The sequence below is a fragment of the Squalius cephalus genome (assembly GCF_949319135.1).
Source record: "Squalius cephalus genome assembly, chromosome: 3".
Classification (NCBI taxonomy): domain Eukaryota; kingdom Metazoa; phylum Chordata; class Actinopteri; order Cypriniformes; family Leuciscidae; genus Squalius; species Squalius cephalus.
Genome location: NC_137124.1, coordinates 60,822,604 through 60,843,509, shown reverse-complemented (window position 1 = coordinate 60,843,509; position 20,906 = coordinate 60,822,604). Strand labels below are relative to the sequence as shown.

At 39.7% G+C, this 20,906-nt stretch overlaps 1 protein-coding gene across 1 annotated transcript; it reads right to left on the bottom strand.

Annotated features, from left to right (window-relative positions):
- Nucleotides 1-2,097: 2,097 nt before the first annotated feature.
- Nucleotides 2,098-18,052, bottom strand: LOC307155894 (uncharacterized protein). Its single transcript, XM_079866888.1, has 4 exons — nt 17,914-18,052; nt 14,714-15,393; nt 8,413-8,563; nt 2,098-8,080 (listed from the first exon to the last, which is right to left on the bottom strand). Exons 2-4 carry the CDS (start codon nt 15,374-15,376, stop codon nt 3,306-3,308), a joined length of 5,589 nt encoding a protein of 1,862 aa, XP_079723014.1. The 5' UTR covers nt 15,377-15,393; nt 17,914-18,052; the 3' UTR covers nt 2,098-3,305.
- Nucleotides 18,053-20,906: the final 2,854 nt, after the last annotated feature.

The window sequence follows — 20,906 nt, the reverse complement described above, 5'->3', positions numbered from 1 at the left end:
TTTCTGTCCCAACTAGTGTTTATCATCCTGTTCCACTTTACTGTTATGGAAGAGTGGGAAAAATTGTGTAACAATTTTTTTGAATTGCTTTATATTGTTTGATACACTAATCCACATAAGACACATAAAATAAAATACAATACCATTAAGTGAACTTTTACTTTTTTATTAACAAGATTCATCTAATTATGGATATAATGAAGAAGCTTAACTGTCCCACTAATTCCAATTTACATTTTTGTTAGATATTCTAATTACCCTTTTCCCCTTCAACAAGACCACTTTAAATAGTCATGCCATCTAATCTCAAATAAAAAGTGTGAATATTACACATAAACTCTTAACTGATTAAAATGCTTGCATATAAAGAAAAAACTGTTTAAAAGAATAATTAATAATTATGCACATTTAATTTAGTTGGTGTTATCATGTATGGGTGGGTATCAATTAGACTGATGTGAACAAAACAAAAATCCCAGACAAAGACAGATACAGGACTCAATCAATAATTCAACATTTTTAATGTCAAGATTTGTGTGGAAACTTCTGCTGCCACTGAGTGGATTTACAGACTATGGCAGAGAAAGAAAGATCCCAGTTCATGAAAAAGAGGACATAATAAACACGTTTAACTGAACAAATTATTACATTTTGTTTTAAAAATTATTAATACACATCAGCTGCCATTGATTGAGGAGTGTCATTTTGACAAAACAGTACAAGTTTTTTTGTGCGTATTGTACCGTACACAACACAGTCTTACTGTATTGAGCTTCTTCACACTCATATTTCATAAATAGACTTTTGAAAATAAAGGTTCTTAATTGGCATCTATGGCTCTATGAAAAACCTTATATATATATATATATATATATATATATATATATATATATATATATATATATATATATATATATATATATATTAGGGCTTTCAAACGATTAATCGCGATTAATCGCATCCAAAATAAAAGTTTGTTTTTACATAATATATGTGTGTGTATGGAGTATAATTATTTTCTATATATAAATACACACACATGCATATATATTTAAGAAAAATGTGTTATTTATATATAAAATATTTATATATAATATAAATTATATATAATATAAATATATATACATAGTATATACATGCAAATATTTCTTAAATATATACATGCATGTGTGTGTATTTATATATAGAAAATAATTATACTCCATACACACACATATATTATGTAAAAACAAACTTTTATTTTGGATGCGATTAATCGCGATTAATCGTTTGACAGCCCTAATATATATATATATATATATATATATAAAAGGTGGTGACACTTTATTTTGATGGTCCACTTTAGACATTCTACTGAGTATAAGTAACTTTTCAACTACATGTCAACGTTAACCTGAACCCGAACAGTCTACTAATGCTTTTCTGTGAAAACCCCTTTTTTTATTTTTAAGAGTGCATGAGATATAATGGCTACCAAAATAACAACACAAGTTTGAACAAATCTACCGTTTTCTCGACATTTCTAAAAAGCCTTGCATTTACAAATAAATAAATAAATAAATACAATTTACAAACACACATTTATAATTGTTTAAAATAAATGTGATATCTCCAACTTTCCCTTAGTGGTCACAGGCAGCGTGGTCACACAACATACACCGTTAGATGAATAGAGATCACATGAATATGTTCTATGCTTTGGGCATAAAAATGCATGAACTGTGGAGCCAGAGGGTGTTTAGCTTCTGTGGGACCAGGACTGATACCTTACATTGAAAAAGACATTCAGTTTTGGTTACAGGAGTGCAAGCTGAAGTTCGCTGCATTTAGAGCTTCAAAGATTAAAAAAAGGTCTTGAACACATCAACGCAAACAAGGCATGGCGATGCAACACTCTTCAATACAACACCATCATCCCGTCCAGAAAGAGGAATGTACCCGTTTATAGAGTTTACCTTGTGTCCGGTGTGGACAGACTCAAACAGTTGTCGTGTCATGTCAAGAAATGAGCCCAGTGCAGATGTAGTGTACAGATACTCTAGACAGGGTTAGCTATTCTATTGCTTACTCATGACACATAACAACACAGCTGGAAGTATTCCTAATATGTACATTTATTGAAATTAGCCTGATTTTACCTGACAAGTGTTTGTGATGTTTTAGTTGGGGGAGGCGTGACACGCAATATTAAATATGCTGTATTTCCACAAGATATGCCCTTTAAATAAACCATATTCCAACAGGGTATCTTGCTTTATTCATATTTCTTATGAAATTCTGAAATAACCAAACCTCAACAGCATAAGGGAAGATCACTTGAGCGCAGCTGATAACACTTACACTCAAGTGATCATGAATGTTTCAATAAACAAATACGTTGATTTCTCTATCCTCTTTTTCTTTCCTTGCATCCTAGTTGATGGAAAAGGAAACAAGAATGCACAATTCGTGAAAGAGCTCGTCATGTGAATGAAGGCTGGAGAGCTGTTACCCTAACCCTAGCCCAGGGGGTTTTGAGGATAATCTGTGTTTATAACGTGCTAGAGGAGTCATGATAAAAACTTGTTGATGCCATTCATTAATTGTCTTATTCTGGAGTAAAATTGGTGTGCCAAGAAATTCAACTTTTAAAAAGGCATCTTGAGATCTTGCACATTTTTCCATTCCAATGCATTGCGTCTTGCATTTATTCAAAAAAAAAAAAAAGCGTTCTTTGTAAATGGTCTCTTCGCCCATTCAGCTCGTTGTAGTTCGTTCTGTGCGACTCAATCTTCCCTGAATGCTAATCCACGGCCAGCACAGCGGCCACTGCTTTCCATCAGGGACAGACAGACTAGACCAGGGCTGGGCATCTCTGGCCCTCGAGATCCACAGTCCTGCAGAGTTTGGCTCCAACCCTAATCAAACACACCTTCAGGGTTATTAGAAACCCACATCCAGGTGAGTTTGATCAGGGTTGGAGCAAAACTCTGCAGGAAAGTGGATCTGGAGGGCCAGAGATGCCCAGCCCAAGACTAGTGGGATTGAGAAACATTCTCTTTGAATCATGGAGAAGACAAACATGGCAAAGGTAAGATCACCCACAGATTTAAAAAATGAAGAGACTCACTCATTCACATCTTTTTCAAAGTTCTGCCCACCAAACTTTGTTTGACAGATTCTTTAAGTAACCTGAAAGCTTGCCCAAAGCCAGTCTAGCATTTGCTCTTCTCAGTTTGAGTTCATGTTGGTGGCCATTGCCAATGTCGAGGTGAGGACTAATGATGATCTAGTACAAATAAATTATTTCACAATCTGAAGCAAGTTTAGAGTATGGGGCAGTGTTGTCCACAAAACATATATACAATCTCCAGTACATCAGGTTCTGCAGAGCGTCTTGTGACTTCAGCGCTTTGTCCTTTAGTTGGCTGGGTAACTACTGGAGGTGTAGTTTCTGTCATTGGATGCACCTTGTTAGAAGATGGTGTCAAGACAGATACAATGCTGTGTTGTTCAGCCCAACGTTTAGGAGGCTCTGTAAAAGGACTAACCTTGATCTCTGTTTTCCCCCCTGGAGTGTCAGTTTTTTCCTCATCTGGCTGTATCTCTGAATCATTGGCATTTGGAAGGTGAAAGTAGGTGAACGTTCTCTCTAGGCACCCAGTATTTTCCCCTTGTTCTGTGAGAGATGAATCCTTGTCAGGGATTATACCAGAATGGCCAAATAGGGAATATGGAATATCTTCTTTCCCAGAATCCTGCTCTGACTTTAAATGCTTGGGTGTGTCTTTATTCTCTGGACAAGATTTTGGACTCATTTGGTTTTCCCAACATAACCAGCGACCCTTATCAATTAGGACTGCATCATTTGGTCCCACCCTGGCATTCAGAGTAACACAATGCGTTGGCTCATTGAAGCCGTCTCTTGTGCTTGTGGCATTAAAGTATGACAAATCCTGTATGGCGTTTGTGTGAGCCTCATTGATTGAAGGCAGCCTGGGGGAATTTGTACCTTTAAGGCCTTCTCTTTTCTTGACTTTGTGGGCTGAAGAAGATCTCTTCTCATCAGAACTAGAGCCTTGTCCATAAAGCCGCTCAATAGTCCTTTTTACATAACCTTTGGCAATGGACAACTTGCATGGATCTTCCTCTTCTCTCGATGCCTCTGAGGATTGGTGTTCTTTTTTGTCAGAACATTCAAATTGGTATTCTGCCGAATCAGAACTTGGGCTTCTCGGCTGTGTCTGTCTCGGCTGTGTGTCTGTAGTGGTCTTAGCAAGAAACATGTCTCTGATGGATTTCACTTTATTGGTCTGAATGTGTACCTCTGAATCTTTTGCCAAAGCACTGTTTTTGGAATCATAGCTGAATGCTAATGAGGATGAAACTGAATCCATTGATGCCCTATCTGTGGTTCTGGTAATCTCCGCTGCCTCTAGATTTGGTTCATTGATGTGGTTTAAGAGCTGTTCGCCAAATTTTTGTGCTGTATTATAAGGTCTCTTACACACTGATTTGTCCTGATCTTGTAGACTGCAGATAAGCTTTGCAACACTGCTTGCTATTTCTTCCTTAAAATGAATCTCATTTTCTTCACACTCTGTGGCTTCATTAGACATCTCCTCAAAGTCCTCCTGGTAGATGGTGTAGCATTCTGGCGCTTCTAGGATCACTTGTTCCTCTTCTGAATAAGTCCCACTTTCCATACACAAGTCTTGATGTTGTATTTCATCCACTTCTATATTTGATTCAATATGAACAACATGAGAAATACCTTGCACCTCAGGTAATGCAACATCCCTCTCAGTCCTCTCTGTTTTATTGTGTACCTGATCTTGAGTTTGAATGGTCTGAATCTCATTGTTCCAGTGTCCTGATATCTTCTCTGTTGAGACATCTAAATTTTTCGGCCCAGGATTTTTCACACTACGATTCTCTTCTTCATTGAAAGTCCTTTCCTTAGGAAAGATCTCACTCTCGTTCTCCTCCTGTTGGCAGACCTTTTCTTTCACAGAGAAATTTAGTTTTCCTGTACAGATAATAAGTGACTCCTCTGATAATTGAGTTCCTTCCTCTTCAACAGTGTCTATGTCTTTTTCAATATCATTTACCGCTTTTCCTATGACCTCTTCTGTTTTTAATAATGTCTTTTCTACTTCAGAACTACTTTCTTCCCATGTACCTCTTCCCTCATCAGTTTCCCATTGTCTTTCTTCCTTTTCTTGATGTTTCTTGACAGTCTCTTCTTCTTCTTGTCGCTTGCGTCTTACTTTCTCCATTCCTTGCAATCCTGTTCTCTTTAACCCCATTTCTCGGCACATTTCAGCCCCAAAGCTAGATTCACTAGATGACATATCCTCGCAGATATCTGAGTCAGGTATTGCATCACTTTGAAAAGTTCTCTTAATGTTGGAAAATATTTTATTTCTCAAATCTTGTTGGTATCTATCAGTGATCACAAGATTGTCCATACCAGGTCTTGCCTGTGAGCCTGCTGTGAGGTGTGCATTTATAGCTCTATCAATAACTGAATTAACGTAGATGCTCACATAATCTTCCAGCACAAACTCTGAGAAACTAACCATCTGCTCTTTAGAGCCGTGCTCTGAAACGCCATTCATATTCATCTCTGGGAGTGAATCACTTACTGTGTCAGTGTCTTCAATCTGATTGCAAATCATGTACTCTACATCTGCATGGTTGAGGGCTGCCAGCTCCTCTCGAACCCTCTCAGGAACACCTAGATGTTCCATCAGCACTTGGATTGAATGTTCTTCCTCCTCTATACTTGACCTGTGATGGGACTCACTCCCACTGCTACTCCTTGCTTTATTGCTCAGTACTTGAAAGCCCTTCCAGTTCTGAAGCAGCTGAACAGATGCTGAGTTGTAGAGGTCAGATAGACTGATCCTTAGATGTTCTGCATCCTCTATTACAGCCAGTTCCTTTAGAGACTGCAGCATGAGAATTGCCTCAGAACTGCTTAGGTTGGCCTCAGTCTGACATGAATTTAAATGGCTTAAGCCATCTTTTAAAGTCATGATAGAAAGAAAGGCAAGGAGTACCCTGGAGGAAGAGCTAAACGTAGATGCCAAGGATGAAGAAAAATCTGGCAGACATTTGGATGTTTTCAAACATAATGACCGCTTTTGCTGTGTGATCTCACGAAGTGACTGAATGGAATTGCAAAGCTGATCAAGTACTGGCTTCATATCGGGCCTTACAGCCATTTTAACTGTATAATATTTTTGTGCTTGCAGATCTATCAGTTCTGTTAGAGGCTTTGTTTGGATATTAACTGGTCTCCTCAAAGTATTTTCTGTGTCATACGAGGAGGTCTTACTTATTAGCTCAGAAATCTTTTGATTTCCATTTGTTTTTGTTAAGTGATCACTTTGTTCTTTGTCTGAAAGTGCTGGCTTTTTGGTGTTTGGCGAATATACGTGGATTCCTTTCTCGTCAAATGTGTCCTTTGTTGATGGTTGTATTGTCTTAGAAGATTGATTATTGAACAGTGATGCTTTTACCATTGTGTTATTTTTGGGTATAGCTTCTAAACAGGACTGTGCTGGAATCTGTTGAGATTGTAGCCAGAGTTCAACATATTCTGATGTTTGCTGTGTCATTGTACCTTTGCTGAGTGATGCGTTATGCAGGTTTTCCTTCGGCAGAGTGAAACTATCAGCTTGCACTTGTAGGTTGTTTTGTTCTTTTTCAACCCATTGTGGGCTTGGGTCGTCTGTACTCGGTTGAACACTCTCTGTTTGAGGCTTTAGTCCATTCCCACTATTATTTCTCCTTTTCAGAAGTTTTTGAACAGCATTTGCTCTGAAATGTTTTATGGCTCCTTTCTGGCTCAATATTTCAGCTCTTATTTTCTTTATTTCTTTCAGGATGTCATCTTTTTTATCTCTCTGCTTTCTTTCTGGATAAGCAGACCTAAACAAGTGATTCTTTTTCACTATTACTCTCACTGACTTCCTCTTTGTGGTTGTATCAACAGTAATAACTCCTCTAGATACCGAGGCTTCTGAGGATGCAGTAACTGGTGTTACTGACACTATGGCCCTTTTTGTTGAGGAGGTGTTTGTTTTGTAAGTGGAAGCATATGGTTTATCTTTTTTCCCACTTGACTGACATTTAATAGTTGCCAAGGTCTCAGATTTCATATCTTCATTAAAGTAATGGAACGTTTTATCTGAGGAAACTGTGTCAGAAGATGCTATATAGCCATGTTGCGTATTGCCTGAGAAGTTCTCTTGACAAATCTGCTCTTCACAGATGTGTAACACCGTTTTTTTCTGATAATCCTGGAACTGGAGGACCTCTGAAGATCTGTAGTCACTGGACTGTATCGGTGTGGTGGTGTTCGTATCAGAGGGCAGAGTGCATCGAGGCTTGGGAACAGGGATCTGCTTCACTTCTCCATTGTCTAGATCTTCCATGTAAGAGTATGAAGAGTTCTTATTACTTTCTGTATCATTAGCAGTTATGATGCTCTCGATGGATCCTTGTTTGTGAGCAAGTGGTGAAGAAAGCCGCTCTAATTCCATGCTTGCTGCACCTCCATTGATCTCACTCTGTTGATTTACTTTACAGTCTTCCTCAGGGCAGGACCGTCTGCTATCATTGGGTTCACTCTCACTGACCACAAAGGCAGCAGGATCATTTAGAGTGGGTAAGCTATCAGGTAAATTAGCATCCAGGTCAGGACAGGGAAGAGTGTCTGCTATAAATTGATTGCACACATTGGAACGACTGACTGTGGTGGTCCAATGTATTGTTTCCTCCTCTTTAATAGTGAGACGTACCTTCATTTCAACGGTCATACTTCCATCTTGATTGACTCGAAAGGATTTCTCAATGTCATCATCACAGGGCATGAATGAGTCATCCTCTCTCTCACCATCCAGACTGGTGATTATTTCTGTTTCAGAAACAGACTCAAGATGATATCCAGGAGCGGCTTCCACGGAGCCATTTGGGTTGCTTGGAAAATCACACATACTTCCAGGCAAACTGCTTTGTATTTGATTCACAATGTAGCTTTCTGAAGATAGGGAGAAGGGACGAGATTTGGCGGTGCGGGATTTCTTTTTTCCTTTAGAAAGTTGTATGTTGACAGATGAAGAGTTGTTTGATCAAGTCAGGACACCAGGAAAGCAATGCAAGTGAGGAAAAATAGGAACACAGATTAGAGATGGAGCATGTATGCTATAATCCATATTGAAGCAAGTAGGTCATGGTAGGTATTACAGTAGATATGAATGCCTCAGCACTTGCTTCAAGACAGTCTCAGTAATAGATTATCTTGACATGCAGTGTAACACATAAGACACATGTTTTAAAGTATTGAATATCTGCAAAGTTACTTTCTCATTATTATAGCAGTTGAGCTCTGTAATGGAATAAAAGTAGAATGAATAAACTTACTGGTTATTGGACGCTGCCGAACCGGTATTTTAGCCGGTAGCCACTTTGGTGGAGAAGACTTCTGGACATCATAGTTGCTTTTTTTGAAGGGTTCTCGGCCAGCGGCCACCAATACCCCAGAGCATAATATCAATGCAGGAAGCCCGTCCACCTATGATAATGTGAAAACATCTTTATCATTTGTCAACAAAGCGGAGATAAAATATTAGTGTATTTAGTAGTCATTCTAGAATACAGTGCACCTCATAATTGTCGGATTAGGTCATTAATTAAAGTTAGGAGTTATTAACAAAGTCAAATTCAAGCAGAGTGTGGCTTCAATAAAAAAAAGCCAGTGGGGTCCAATGACTCATTGTATGGACAAATAAATATCTTCTTTTATGTTCCACAGAAGAAAGAAAGTTGTACAGGTTTGGAATGACATAAGGGTGAGTAAACGAGTACAGATTTGGCCGAGGATGAGAGGATGTGTATGTTGTGTAAGAGCATTGCAGATTTACATTGACGGCACTAGCCAGTGACATGAGTTTGAGCAGCTGTTTATTTGTTTCGGGGATTGAAATAAGGGTGTAGCCATTACCAAAAGGCTATTCCAGTAGTTGGTGAAAGCAATTTTGTGCACCTATGAGGTCCGCGGATTGATATCACCAATGGGTGTTAGGGCTCATTCTACGAGGAGCATGGCTTCCTTTTGGGCTTTAGCTCAATATAGGCCTAATTTTTATTGGATTTTATAGAGAAATTTGAATAAAGGGCTAACATCTGCTTATCAGGTTTTGATCAGGGTTAGATGTTATAGTATGTGCTTATCATGCTTGTTACACAGGCTGGTAGAGGTGGCAGCTATAGGGGCTTTCACACCGCAGAAACGTCATCATAGTTCTTATAACTATTATTGTAAGTACACACTTTTTGGTGTTTGCACCGCATGACGCCTTTTTGAGGGGACTAAATTAGCTCCTACTTCAGAGTGGAGTCTAACATGGCACAATAGGAACTTTACCAGTGACGTAAGTGTACAATGTTTGGCCGAATGCATGCGAAACACCGACACCCGCCACACGATCGGACACGAGAGCCAATGGCATTTCACAATCAGAGCTGACATAAAGCTAAGCTTCGCAGCAAACATTTGAATGTGCACATGATCTGAGCCTCACGGCGGATGGAGAGGGCTATCGTTTTTGGGTCTGTTTCACACACAAATCACTCATCTGGCCTCTGAACACTTGGAATATTTGTACTTTTTGAATAAATTGTGACTAGTCGAATCTGCTGGTTATATCCTGTGTTTTATATTATCTAATACACAAATGGGCATGTTTAGGGGGTAGGGGTTGGGTTACCTGCTCAAACATTTCTAAATGGTTTAAATAAAATAAATGTAAATAAAATTATGCTGGCTGATTAAATTGAAAATCACACCCTAACATATATGACATAATGGCTAAATTATACCCCACTATATAATGTCATCATGACGATACATTTGCCATTCCCATCGCATCTGCGTGTGACACCAAAGGTTTCTCATTGAAAGTACCTGCACGTGGAAAAATAACATTAACAAGTCCCGCCCAAGGGGTCCTGCCCAAGTGTTGAGAATATATATATATATATATATATATATATATATATATATATATATATATATATATATATAGGTTACTCTATTGAATGTGTACTTCAATAATAACCATAAATAGCAATCATGCTCTGAAGAACACTTAAGGTTAGCATTATTAATAAAGCTGGTTTGGTGGTCTAAATGCCATGCCTCTTATTCCCTTCTGTGTTCTATCCCAGATTGCAGAGTATAATAGGATGAAATGGTAAAGAGGATTAGCATCACTGGGCTGCAGGTCTTCCTTGTCTGTAAATGCTATTTATGACTGGGCCAGCTTACTTGCACCAGAGCCACAACTGACATGGTCTCCACTCTAATCAAATAAAACACTCTGGAAATAGAGTCATAGTTACTTTTTGTTTCGATGTGTCAAAACAAGCGTGCATGTATTTTTGTAGCTTGGTGTCGAGTCCTGTTTTACATTTAAATTGTGGCACAGTAATAATGTAAGTTAATGAGAATAAGGGGAGGGGTGTTTGCGAAACCTGTCGAGAAACGTTATTTTTGGAGTTCCATTTGATGCCTGTAGCGGTGCAAAAAACCAAACACATTTAATCCTTTTGGTCAATGGACCAAATTAAAGGATTAGTTCACTTCAGAATTAAAATTTCCTGATAATTTACTCTCCCCCACGTCATCCAAGATGTTCATGACTTACTTTCTTCAGTCGAAAAAAATTAAGATAAATATTATTAAATATAGTGACTTCAGTGGGGTCCAACCGGTTGAAGGTCCAAATTGCAGCTTTAAAGGCTCTACACGATCCCAGCCTAGATATAAGGGTCTTATCTAGCCAAACCATCGTCATTTTCTAAAAAAAAAAACAAAAAAAAAAAAACCTTTTTAACCACAAATGCTCGTCTTGCACATCCACGACTGCAAACATTTTGTAATCAGGTTGGATAGATCAGGTAATGTAGGGAAGGGCAAAAAACTCATTTTCTTCATGAGTTCATGAACTTCAACTTCAAAATTGTCCGACATCGTTGTTTTACCTTTTATTTATTTAATTTTTTTTGTAAATGGCATTTGACTTAGTCTTTGCACATCTGCTTTGTAAACACTGGGTCAGCTCTTCCACCTACGTCACGCGTGACCTTTTAACGTGATTACGTAATGTGTGGCGCATCACAGCTAGTGCAAGACGAGCATTAGTGGTTAAAAAGTATATAAATGTATATTTTGTTATAAAATGGCTGATGGTTTGTCTAGATAAGACTCTTATTCCTCGGCTGGGATCGTGTTGAGACTTTGAAGCTGCACTGAATCTCACATTTGGACCTTCAACCCGTTGGACCCCATTGAAGTCACTATATGGAGAAAAACCCTGGAGTGTTTTCCTCAAAAACATTCATTTCTTTTCCACTGAAGAAAGAAAGACATGAACATCTTGGATAACGTGGGGAAGAGTAAATTATCAGGAAATTTTAATTCTGAAGTAAACTAATCCTTTAAATCGAAAACCCAATTTAAATAATAGATTTAAAGAACTGAAGTTAACACTTTACAATAAGGTTCATTAGTTAACATTAATGAATGTCCATCCATTCATCCATCCATCTTCTTCCGCTTATCCGGGGCCGGGTCGCGGGGGCAGCAGTCTAAGCAGAGATGCCCAGACTTCCCTCTCCCCAGACACTTCCTTCAGCTCTTACGAGGGGACACCGAGGCGTTCCCAGGCCAGCCAGGAGACATATACCCTCCAGTGTTCTTCCCCGGGGCCTTCTCCCGGTGGGACGCGCCCGGGAAGGCGTTCATGAGGCTCCCGGAACAGATGCCCGAGCCACCTCAGCTGGCCCCTCTCGATGTGGAGGAGCAGCGGCTCTACTCTGAGCTCTTCCCAAGTGACCGAGCTCCTCACTCTATCTCTAAGGGATTGCCCAGCCACCCTGCAGAGAAAGCTCATTTCGGCCGCCTGTATCCAGGATCTTGTCCTTTCGGTCATGACCCACAGCTCATGGTGAGAGTAGGAACGTAGATTGACCGGTAAATCGAGAGCTTCGCCTTGCAGCTCAGCTCTTTCTTCACCAATGACAGACCGGTACATCGACCGCATTACTGCAGAAGCTGCACCGATCCGTCTGTCAATCTCCCGTTCCATCCTTCCCTCACTCGTGAACAAGACCCCAAGATACTTGAACTCATCCACTTGAGGCAGGAACTCTCCACCAACCTGAAGTGGACAAGCCACCCTTTTCCGACTGAGAAACATGGCCTCTGACTTGGATGTGCTGATTCTAGGGCTGTACCGATATACCAAACACAGGATTCAGTTCGTTATCACGATTTTTGACCCACGATTCAATACAAACCTCGATTCTTTTTTTTTTGGGGGGGGGGGGCAGTACTCAACTGCTGCCAATAAAGCACCTAAAAGCTGTCACAAAGAACCGGCAAAAGTAATGATTATGAATGTGTCATATATAGCAAGGAGACATTTTAATTGTTTATTAATAAACAAGTGTTTTCTGTGTCAGTGAACGCGCCAGAGAGAAATGCACATTTCATACGGATTACATGAGCAGAGAGCAGTCTGTTTTCTTTCGTTTTGAATTGTTCTGTTTAAAAGTAGACATTTCAAGCTTTCTATAGATATATTTCTGAGGTCTGTGAGGCAAGTAGGCTACCTTATACACTGAGTTTCGGTTCATTTATGAGACGAGCTCCAGTTCACGCGTCGGTGCCTCCATGTCGTGATTATATATTGTCTGCTATATTTACTTCTTATTTATTAAATCCAGGCAATTGGTTGATGAAACATTGATTAAAATTAAGATACAATTAATACAAAACGAAATTCACTTTAAAGAAAGACTTTGCTTTCTGTTTGAGATCTCTGTGAAAGTTTTAAAGGAGTCTTTTAGTGCCGCTTTCAGAGCAGTCACGTCCGTAACATTGTTTTTTCCTCAAATGCGAACACAAAAAATTAAATAAAATGACCCTTCATCATCCGGTGGGTAGTATTACTTTTGGTTTGTGCAGTGTAATTCACAGAATTACTAAAAAAATATTTTGCCCCCTGAAATTTAAAGATTTTTTGTCACGTTGCCTTGGACTCAAGATCTCCAGACTCCCTTGGGATCCGGTCGAAGCTCCACCGGAGGTGGTAGTTGAAGAACTCTTTGACAGGGGACTTGGCCAAACGTTCCCAACAGACACTCACAGTACGTTTGGGTCTGCCGAGTCTGTCCAGCTTCCTCCCCCGCCATTGGATCCAACTCAGCACCAGGTGGTGATCAGTTGACAGCTCCGCCCCTCTCTTTACCCAAGTGTCCAAGACATACGGCCAGAGGTCAGATGAAACGACCACAAAGTCGATCATCGACCTCCGGCCTAGGGTGTCCTGGTGCCACATGCACTGATGGACACCCTTATGCTTGAACATGGTGTTTGTTATGGACAAGCTGTAACTAGCACAGAAGTCCAATAACAGAACACCGCTCGGGTTCAGATCAGGGGGGCCATTCCTCCCCATCACGCCCCTCCAGGTGTCGTTGTCTCTGCCCACGTGGGCGTTGAAGTCCCCCAGTAGAACGACGGAGTCCCCAGTCAGAGCACTTTCCAGCACCCCTCCCAGAGACTCCAAGAGGGGCGGGCACTCTGCACTGCCGTTCAGCCTGTAGGCACACACGACAGTGAGAGACCTGTCCTCGACCCGAAGGTGTAGGGAAGCGAACGGGGTGAACTCCAACACATGGCAGCTGAGCAGGGGGGCTATAAGCAAACCCACACCAGCCCGCCGCCTCTCACCATGGGCAACTCCAGAGTGGTAGAAAGTCCAGCCTCTCTCGAGGAGTGTGGTTCCAGAACCCAAGCTGTGCGTGGAGGTGATCCCGACTATCTCTAGTCGGTACCTCTCAACCTCCCGCACAATCTCAGGCTCCTTCCCCACCAGCGAGGTGACGTTCCACGTCCCTAAAGCTAGTTTCTGTGTCCAGAGATCGGGTCGTCGGGGCCCCCGCCTTTGGCTGCCACCCGATCCACTATGCACCGGCCCTCTACGCTCCCTCCTGCAGGTGGTGAGCCCACGGGAGGGCAGCCCCACGTCACTCCTCCAGGCTAAGCCCGGCCGGGCCCAATGGGCGGATGCCCGGCCACCAGGCACTCGCATGCGAGCCCCAACCTCCGGGTCTGGCTCCAGGGTGGGGCCCCAGCTGCGCCATGCCAGGCGACGTCTCGGTCCTTGTTTTTATTTGCTTCATAATGGGCTTATGAACCGCTCTTAGTCTGACCCGTCACCTAGGACCTGTTTGCCTTGGGAGACCCTATCAGGGGCATATAGCCCCGGACAACATAGCTCCCAGGATCGTTCGGGTACTCAAACCCCTCCACCACGATAAGGTGGCAGTTCAATGGGGGGGATTAATTAATGTATTATCTAAAATGAACTAAACATGAGCAATCCATTGGTTACTGTATTTATTAATCTTTGTTAATGTTAGTTAATAAGAATACAGCTGTTCATTGTTAATTGCATTAACTAATGTTAAGATTTTAGTAAAGTATTAGGAAATGTTGAAATTAACATTAACAAAGATTAATAAATGCTGTATACATGCAGTTCATTATTAGTTCATGTTAACTAACGAACCTTATTGTAAAGTGTTACCGAACTGAATGAAAAATAAAATATTGCAACTAAAAATTAATGCAATCTGGTGGCAAAATCCTTACCCTTCTTCCTTCAGGTGTGTGTAACTTGAGTACGGGGAAGTGCATGAGCTCTGACATGTGATCTAAGAGTGCTTCGAATGAGTATGTCGTCCTCCTCTGCAGCGTCAGCGTGTGTTTCACTTCTGGCTCTCCGTTACGGAAAATCACCAGCTGTTTTGGTGAATGCAGCAGGACCCTCTCGTTCCTTCTCACACTGTAGACTCCGTGTTGAGCAGGACTGTGTGTGTACCAAGCTAATCGCCGGGCGCTAATGGGTCGAGCGTGGTACCAGGGCGGCGGCTTCCGGCGCGCACGCTCCAGGTCGATGGGTTTGACGGTTCTGCGATCAGAACAAATGTAGGAGTGGCCATGATGCAACTGTTCAAGGGACCGAACCGACGTATGACCTCGAGGAGTTGTGATGGTGCGAACTCCAAACGGTAGAGGCACACGCTTCGATAAGCTGTCCAAGAGAGACTCGAAGGTTTTAAAGGTGCGGTTGTTGATGATCACAGGTAGACCACTGAACTGGGAGTCTCCGCTTTTGTAAAAGCACACGCGTTTAGAGGAGGTCTTCTCCGTGATGTATGGCTGTCGAGAGGTCATCTGAGTGTGACCACTAGCGGTGGAATGAGCTGGTGGAATAGCCTTCCTCACAACCGGAGCTTCACTCATCATCATCATCACGATTCAGCCGCATCCTACATGAAGGAATGCATGAAATTAACTCAAAGAACTCAAAAATGGAGAATGATTATGGCCACTTCAATAGTAACAAACCATGCAATCATGCTTTTGACCAAGTCAAAGCATTCCCCCTGTGGTGAAAATCCATCGTTTAATGTTGTTTATATGTCTATGCGGTGTTTTTAATATGCTTTAAAACAAACCATGTGTAAATTCATAAGTCGACACCATTGCTGAGTATTTTCTCCTGAGTAACTGCAGTGAACCTGTTGAACCGACTTTGAAATCGCTGGTGTTTCTGACGTCACAAACTACCCTGTAACCAATCAGATCAACATGTGATCGTCAATGAGTGGATCTCTGAGCTGAGTGAGTGAGTGGAGGCGGGGCTCATTTGCAAGGCAAGACGACATTTTTTTCGAGGATTTCAAAATTTCAAGTCATTCTGGTGATCAAAGATGAGTTTAAAGGGCTAAAATGATTGACTACAGGAGGACTTTAATATTATAGACACCAGTTGGAGGGAAATGTATAATCCAGACTCACTGAGAAAAACATACCTGTAGTGGCATTTCTGCAAAATGATATTACGTTTTGTGACATTGTCAAAGTGAAATGTCCAGTGGGTGGCGCTAAAAGCGTGATCTGTTTTATCTGAAGATGTATCTAGGAATGTTTTATTATGTAGGTTGTTGTACGTATCACGACAGTTCTGGATTGAGTAGTGCTTAATGGTTAATGCTTTATGGAGTTTGAAAATAACGCACCACTTACACTAAACCCGATAGTGTTAACAAAAACAAACGTGGGATAAAAACCCATTTTCTGAAGCAACATGCCATTTTAGTACCATCACTCGTACCTGAGCGCTTCACATCACGACTGCACTGCTGCAAGTTTACTACGCCAGAAAAGACAAACAAATAGAGCTGGTTATGTGATGCAAACCTCAAAATGTATTAGTTTACAAACCATGCACTATGGTAAAAGTGTTTTGAGATCATAAAACAGTATTTTGCAAGGAACCACGTGAGAATAAGTCTTTATTAACTCTTTCCCCACCAGCATTTTTAACTCTTTTCCCGCCAGCGTTTAAAAAAAAAAAAGTTGCCAGCCACCGTCAGCGTTTTTGATAATTTTCACAAAGGTTTCATGGCCAGAATATTTTGTTGTATGAATGTCTAAACATGCATTATATATCAAAAGAAAGAACAGATCCTCTGCATTCATGCATTCTTTTTTATCAACACTTGAATGTGGGCAAGTTTCATAAAAAAAGGCAACATTCAGCAAAAAGCGTTATTGGCAAAGACTACACCCAGATCAGATTCAGAACGATGATCAAAACACAGATGGAGGAGATCGAGTCCATCAACACCCCTAACGCTTGCACAGTCGTTAACCCTTCCTGGGTCAACGTTTCATTCAGTAAAATTACGCGGTTTTGATTTATATGTCGTTTAAAACTGATGATTGCGTTATTTTTCATATGCATCTGCTTACATGTGATATCGCATGTTTCTGCATCTTCTTCACATGTGTTTTGATCAGGAGATTCAGTTCTCTTTCAGAAGATGTGTAATAGCGCCCCCTACCGTATAACAGTGAAAACACAGAAATATCCATCAATGGCGGGGAAAGAGTTAAATCAATAATCTGCACTTAAAATTCAGTGCTTGCTGTTTTACTGTCTCTATTGTTAATTTCAGATGGAAACTGCAATGATTTGCATGTATTGGTAGTTTTTTTTTTTTTTTCGTTTTGCGAAAAATGTAGGTAGAGGTTCGTTTTTCCAGTGATCCTTAGTTGGAAGTGTATTTTTATGTCTTTAATTGCTACAGCTTCCAAACACAACATATATTTTTCAGCAGATTTTTTTAAATATTGGACATTACTGGAGATAATATTGTATTATGTTTTCAACCACATTACAAATAAGCTTTGTGATTGCATTTTCTTTAAATCACCATATAGCTGTAACTTGAGTTGTTATTGTGGATCCGCTCAGCAGATCAGAGACTGTACATCACCTTTAACAGCAGGTGTTGTTTACTGTTCAACAGGTCTGGATTAAACCATCACTAGAACTGTGCCAGTCAGAGACACGCTCAAATAATCAGCCCGTTTATCTACTTAATACCATTACATCATTATAATCACTATATTATAAACAGGAAACAACAATCTTACACACAACTTCTGTTGAATTGATGTGGAAAAGGCATTCTTTAAAAGGTCAACTATATTAAGATGTATTCATTGGTGAAAAAAATCCAATATAAATTTTGATACTCAGAAGGATTGAATCTATGAACATTCTCTCATTAAGTTACTATAAGTAAACGGTATCAGCTTTTTTTTTTTTCAACGTTTAGAAAGCAAAACATTTCTAAACTAATGTCCCTTAATACTCTGAATGCAGATTTACCCGTGGAAGATTTACCCGTTGACGACAAAACAGCTCTAGAAAACACTTCACGAGTCTAAAAGACACAACATTACATGTACAGTCGTAGAGGTTGTAAAATACTCACTGTGTTCCTCATTTTGAGCGAGTTAACGTGAACATTTTGTCTCGCACAAGCGCTGCCATACGCCGAACAGAAAAGCCCTGATGGAGACGAGAGTTATTCTGGGCCACTGCTTCAGACTTCATTTGCTTAATCTTTTCTCGCTTGTAATCTCAGCAACCAGGGCTGGTGTGTGTGTGTGCGTGTGTGTGTGTGTGTGTGTGTGTGTGTGAGAGAGAGAGATGAACACGCTAGTTTAAGCACATCACCCGAACACACCTTCACTTGTGTAAGAGTAAAGACCTAACTGATCTATAGCAATATCTTATCAATACAAGAAATAATACGGTAAGTTTGAAAATGGCCTTTCAAATATTATTTAATATTCTTTAACTGTAACAAACGGATGAGGTGAATAAACAAATGTTCTTAAGTTCACAATAATAGTGTAAACACTTATGTAACTTCTGTTTGATTCATGATGACTCTTACTGAAATATGACTGTCAAAAATAATCAAATTCTGTATTTATCTCTACATAAATAACTATAACTACAGACAGTGAAAAAAGCATTATACTATAATATCAAGAAAATCTATTTATTTTCATAAACTGTAATCCATTACAATTTCATGATGATAAACGAGGACATGCAAGTCAATTAAAACGTTTCCCCCATTAATTCAGCAGTAAACATGATTAAATCAGTAAAACATGGCATGTTCTTCCATCATCTGAAGCTGTTCACACGTGTAGTTCGGTTCTCCTGGTTCTTTTGCTCCGAAACAAAAAAGAAAATTATATATTTAGCCCTGGTTCACTTAGCATTCACAATGTCATTTTTAACTCTTTCCCCGCCAGCGTTTTTTTTTTTTTTTTTTTTTTTTGAAGTTGCCAATCACTGCCAGCGTATTTTAACATTTTCACAAGTTTCATAGCCCCCAGAATATTTTCTTGTATGAATATCTGAACATGAACAAATCCTCTGCTTTTAGACAATAAATAAATAAATAAATAAATAAAATGTTCATGCATTCTTTTTTAATCAACTCTTGAATGTGCGTAAGTTTAATTAAAAATATATTTTGTGCAAAAAGCTGAGAAAATCACGTTTTTGTGAAAGATAAATCTAGATCATATAAGTATATTCAGAGTAGATTGAGTCCATCAACAGGTTCACAGTCGTTAACCCTTCATGGGCCGACATTTCATTCAGTAATGTTGATTTATATGCTGTTTAATGTTGATTATCTTGTAATTTTACACATGCATCTGCTTACATACTCTTTTCTGCGTGTGTTTTGATCAGGAGATTCTGTTCTCTTTCAGAAGATGTGTAACAGCGCCCCCTACCGTATAACAGAGGAAACACGACCAGATGAAACATTCTGTCAATGGCGGGGAAAGAGTTAACACGCAGATACAAAACAAAAGACGTGTGTTTTATGACGTATATATTTGATAACAGAACTTACCAAACATGCAAAACCCTGCTGAGCTAATCTTGCTCGTTCTATGTGTGAACACATGATGATGTTCTGACCAGCTGAGAACTCGTGAGGAGATTATAAAGTGTGTGAAGGAGTCACAACAATCCCTCCGGTAAACACACACACACGAGGATCTGCTGTGAGAGATGTCCTGTGCTTCTCTCATCATGTATGCTGAGATATTCTTCTGGAATGTGTGATCTATATTTAACCCTTTGCAGTTTTCCAGGCGCCGGCTTCAGATCCCTGAGCGAGCATTGCTTATACTGGGAAAACATCCAAGACATGTTTGGGATAAACATAGAATTTGTTTGATATGTCTGTGGACCCACAAATGTACATGCATGGAGAACATGAAGCCTTGCTGTGTCACACGATCTTTCTGACACTCTCGCTGCAGAACAAATGGGGTCCAATAGAAACAAAACTGCGTATTTAAAAATGTAGATTTTTCTTTTACGGGTTCTTTAAAAGCGGTACAATAATGCTTTATTTCGTAACCGATTGCATGACTTTTGTCTTTTATCAACATCAAACCCTTGTGGATTCCAGTTTCACAGGGATTAAAGTTTGAAAACTTTTCTCTGCTCATGTCATTAATAACCGGTTCTGTCGACACTGGATCTCCACATTTGTCCAACTTTGGTATTGCATAATTCAACTTTCACAAATCTGGCTCTATTAACCCCTTAACTCTAGTGTGACGCTTGGTGCTCTTTTTTAATATTGCCTTTTTTCCTATCACATATTTTATTAATAATCATAAATTAGGTATCATTCAAAAGCTAAAACCCTCAGTATTCATTTTGAGGAAACGATTCTGAAATTTTATATTCCGAAAATTCCTTTTAGCGGCTCCTCGAGTGGGCGGAGTCATGTTTCATATTACAAAACTCACTCTTTTATAATCAAAACCTTTTCTAATCTTGACAAAATGCATATTGATGGAAAGGTCTGAGACTCTGGGTTCCATATTTGGTAATTGTTTTTTTCTGAAAGAAGTGATATTGTGACAGAAATGTATACATTTGTGACAGGAGAACCCGTAATAACATCAGTGGAATATGTGACACCCGGTGGATATTTTTGGTAAAGCGCCAAAACAAAATCTCATAGGAATTTTTGTGACATCAACTTCAAATTTCGAAGGACACTTGAATAGACATATGGCTTTGATGTCATGGCATTTTCAGAGTAAAAAATATTTCGTAAAATATATGTTTTGTATAAAATAAACAGTACATTTGCTTTATGTTCTGCACCATTGGGATGATTGAATTCGGATTGATCGTTTCTTAAACTATTTTAAAACCTCATTGATATCAACCAGCACTTCCTCTTCCTCACACAGACCAGCACTGGTGTTGTATAGTGTTTAATAATCAGTAAAGATAAATGAAAACATGCAAAACATCAGCACTCATTTTATAACTGCCAAAACTAAGGACAGTTCGGCAGAATTGGTTATTTTCAAATTTTTCATAACAAACATAAACAAATTAAAAGTAAAGTGACAAAACTGATAT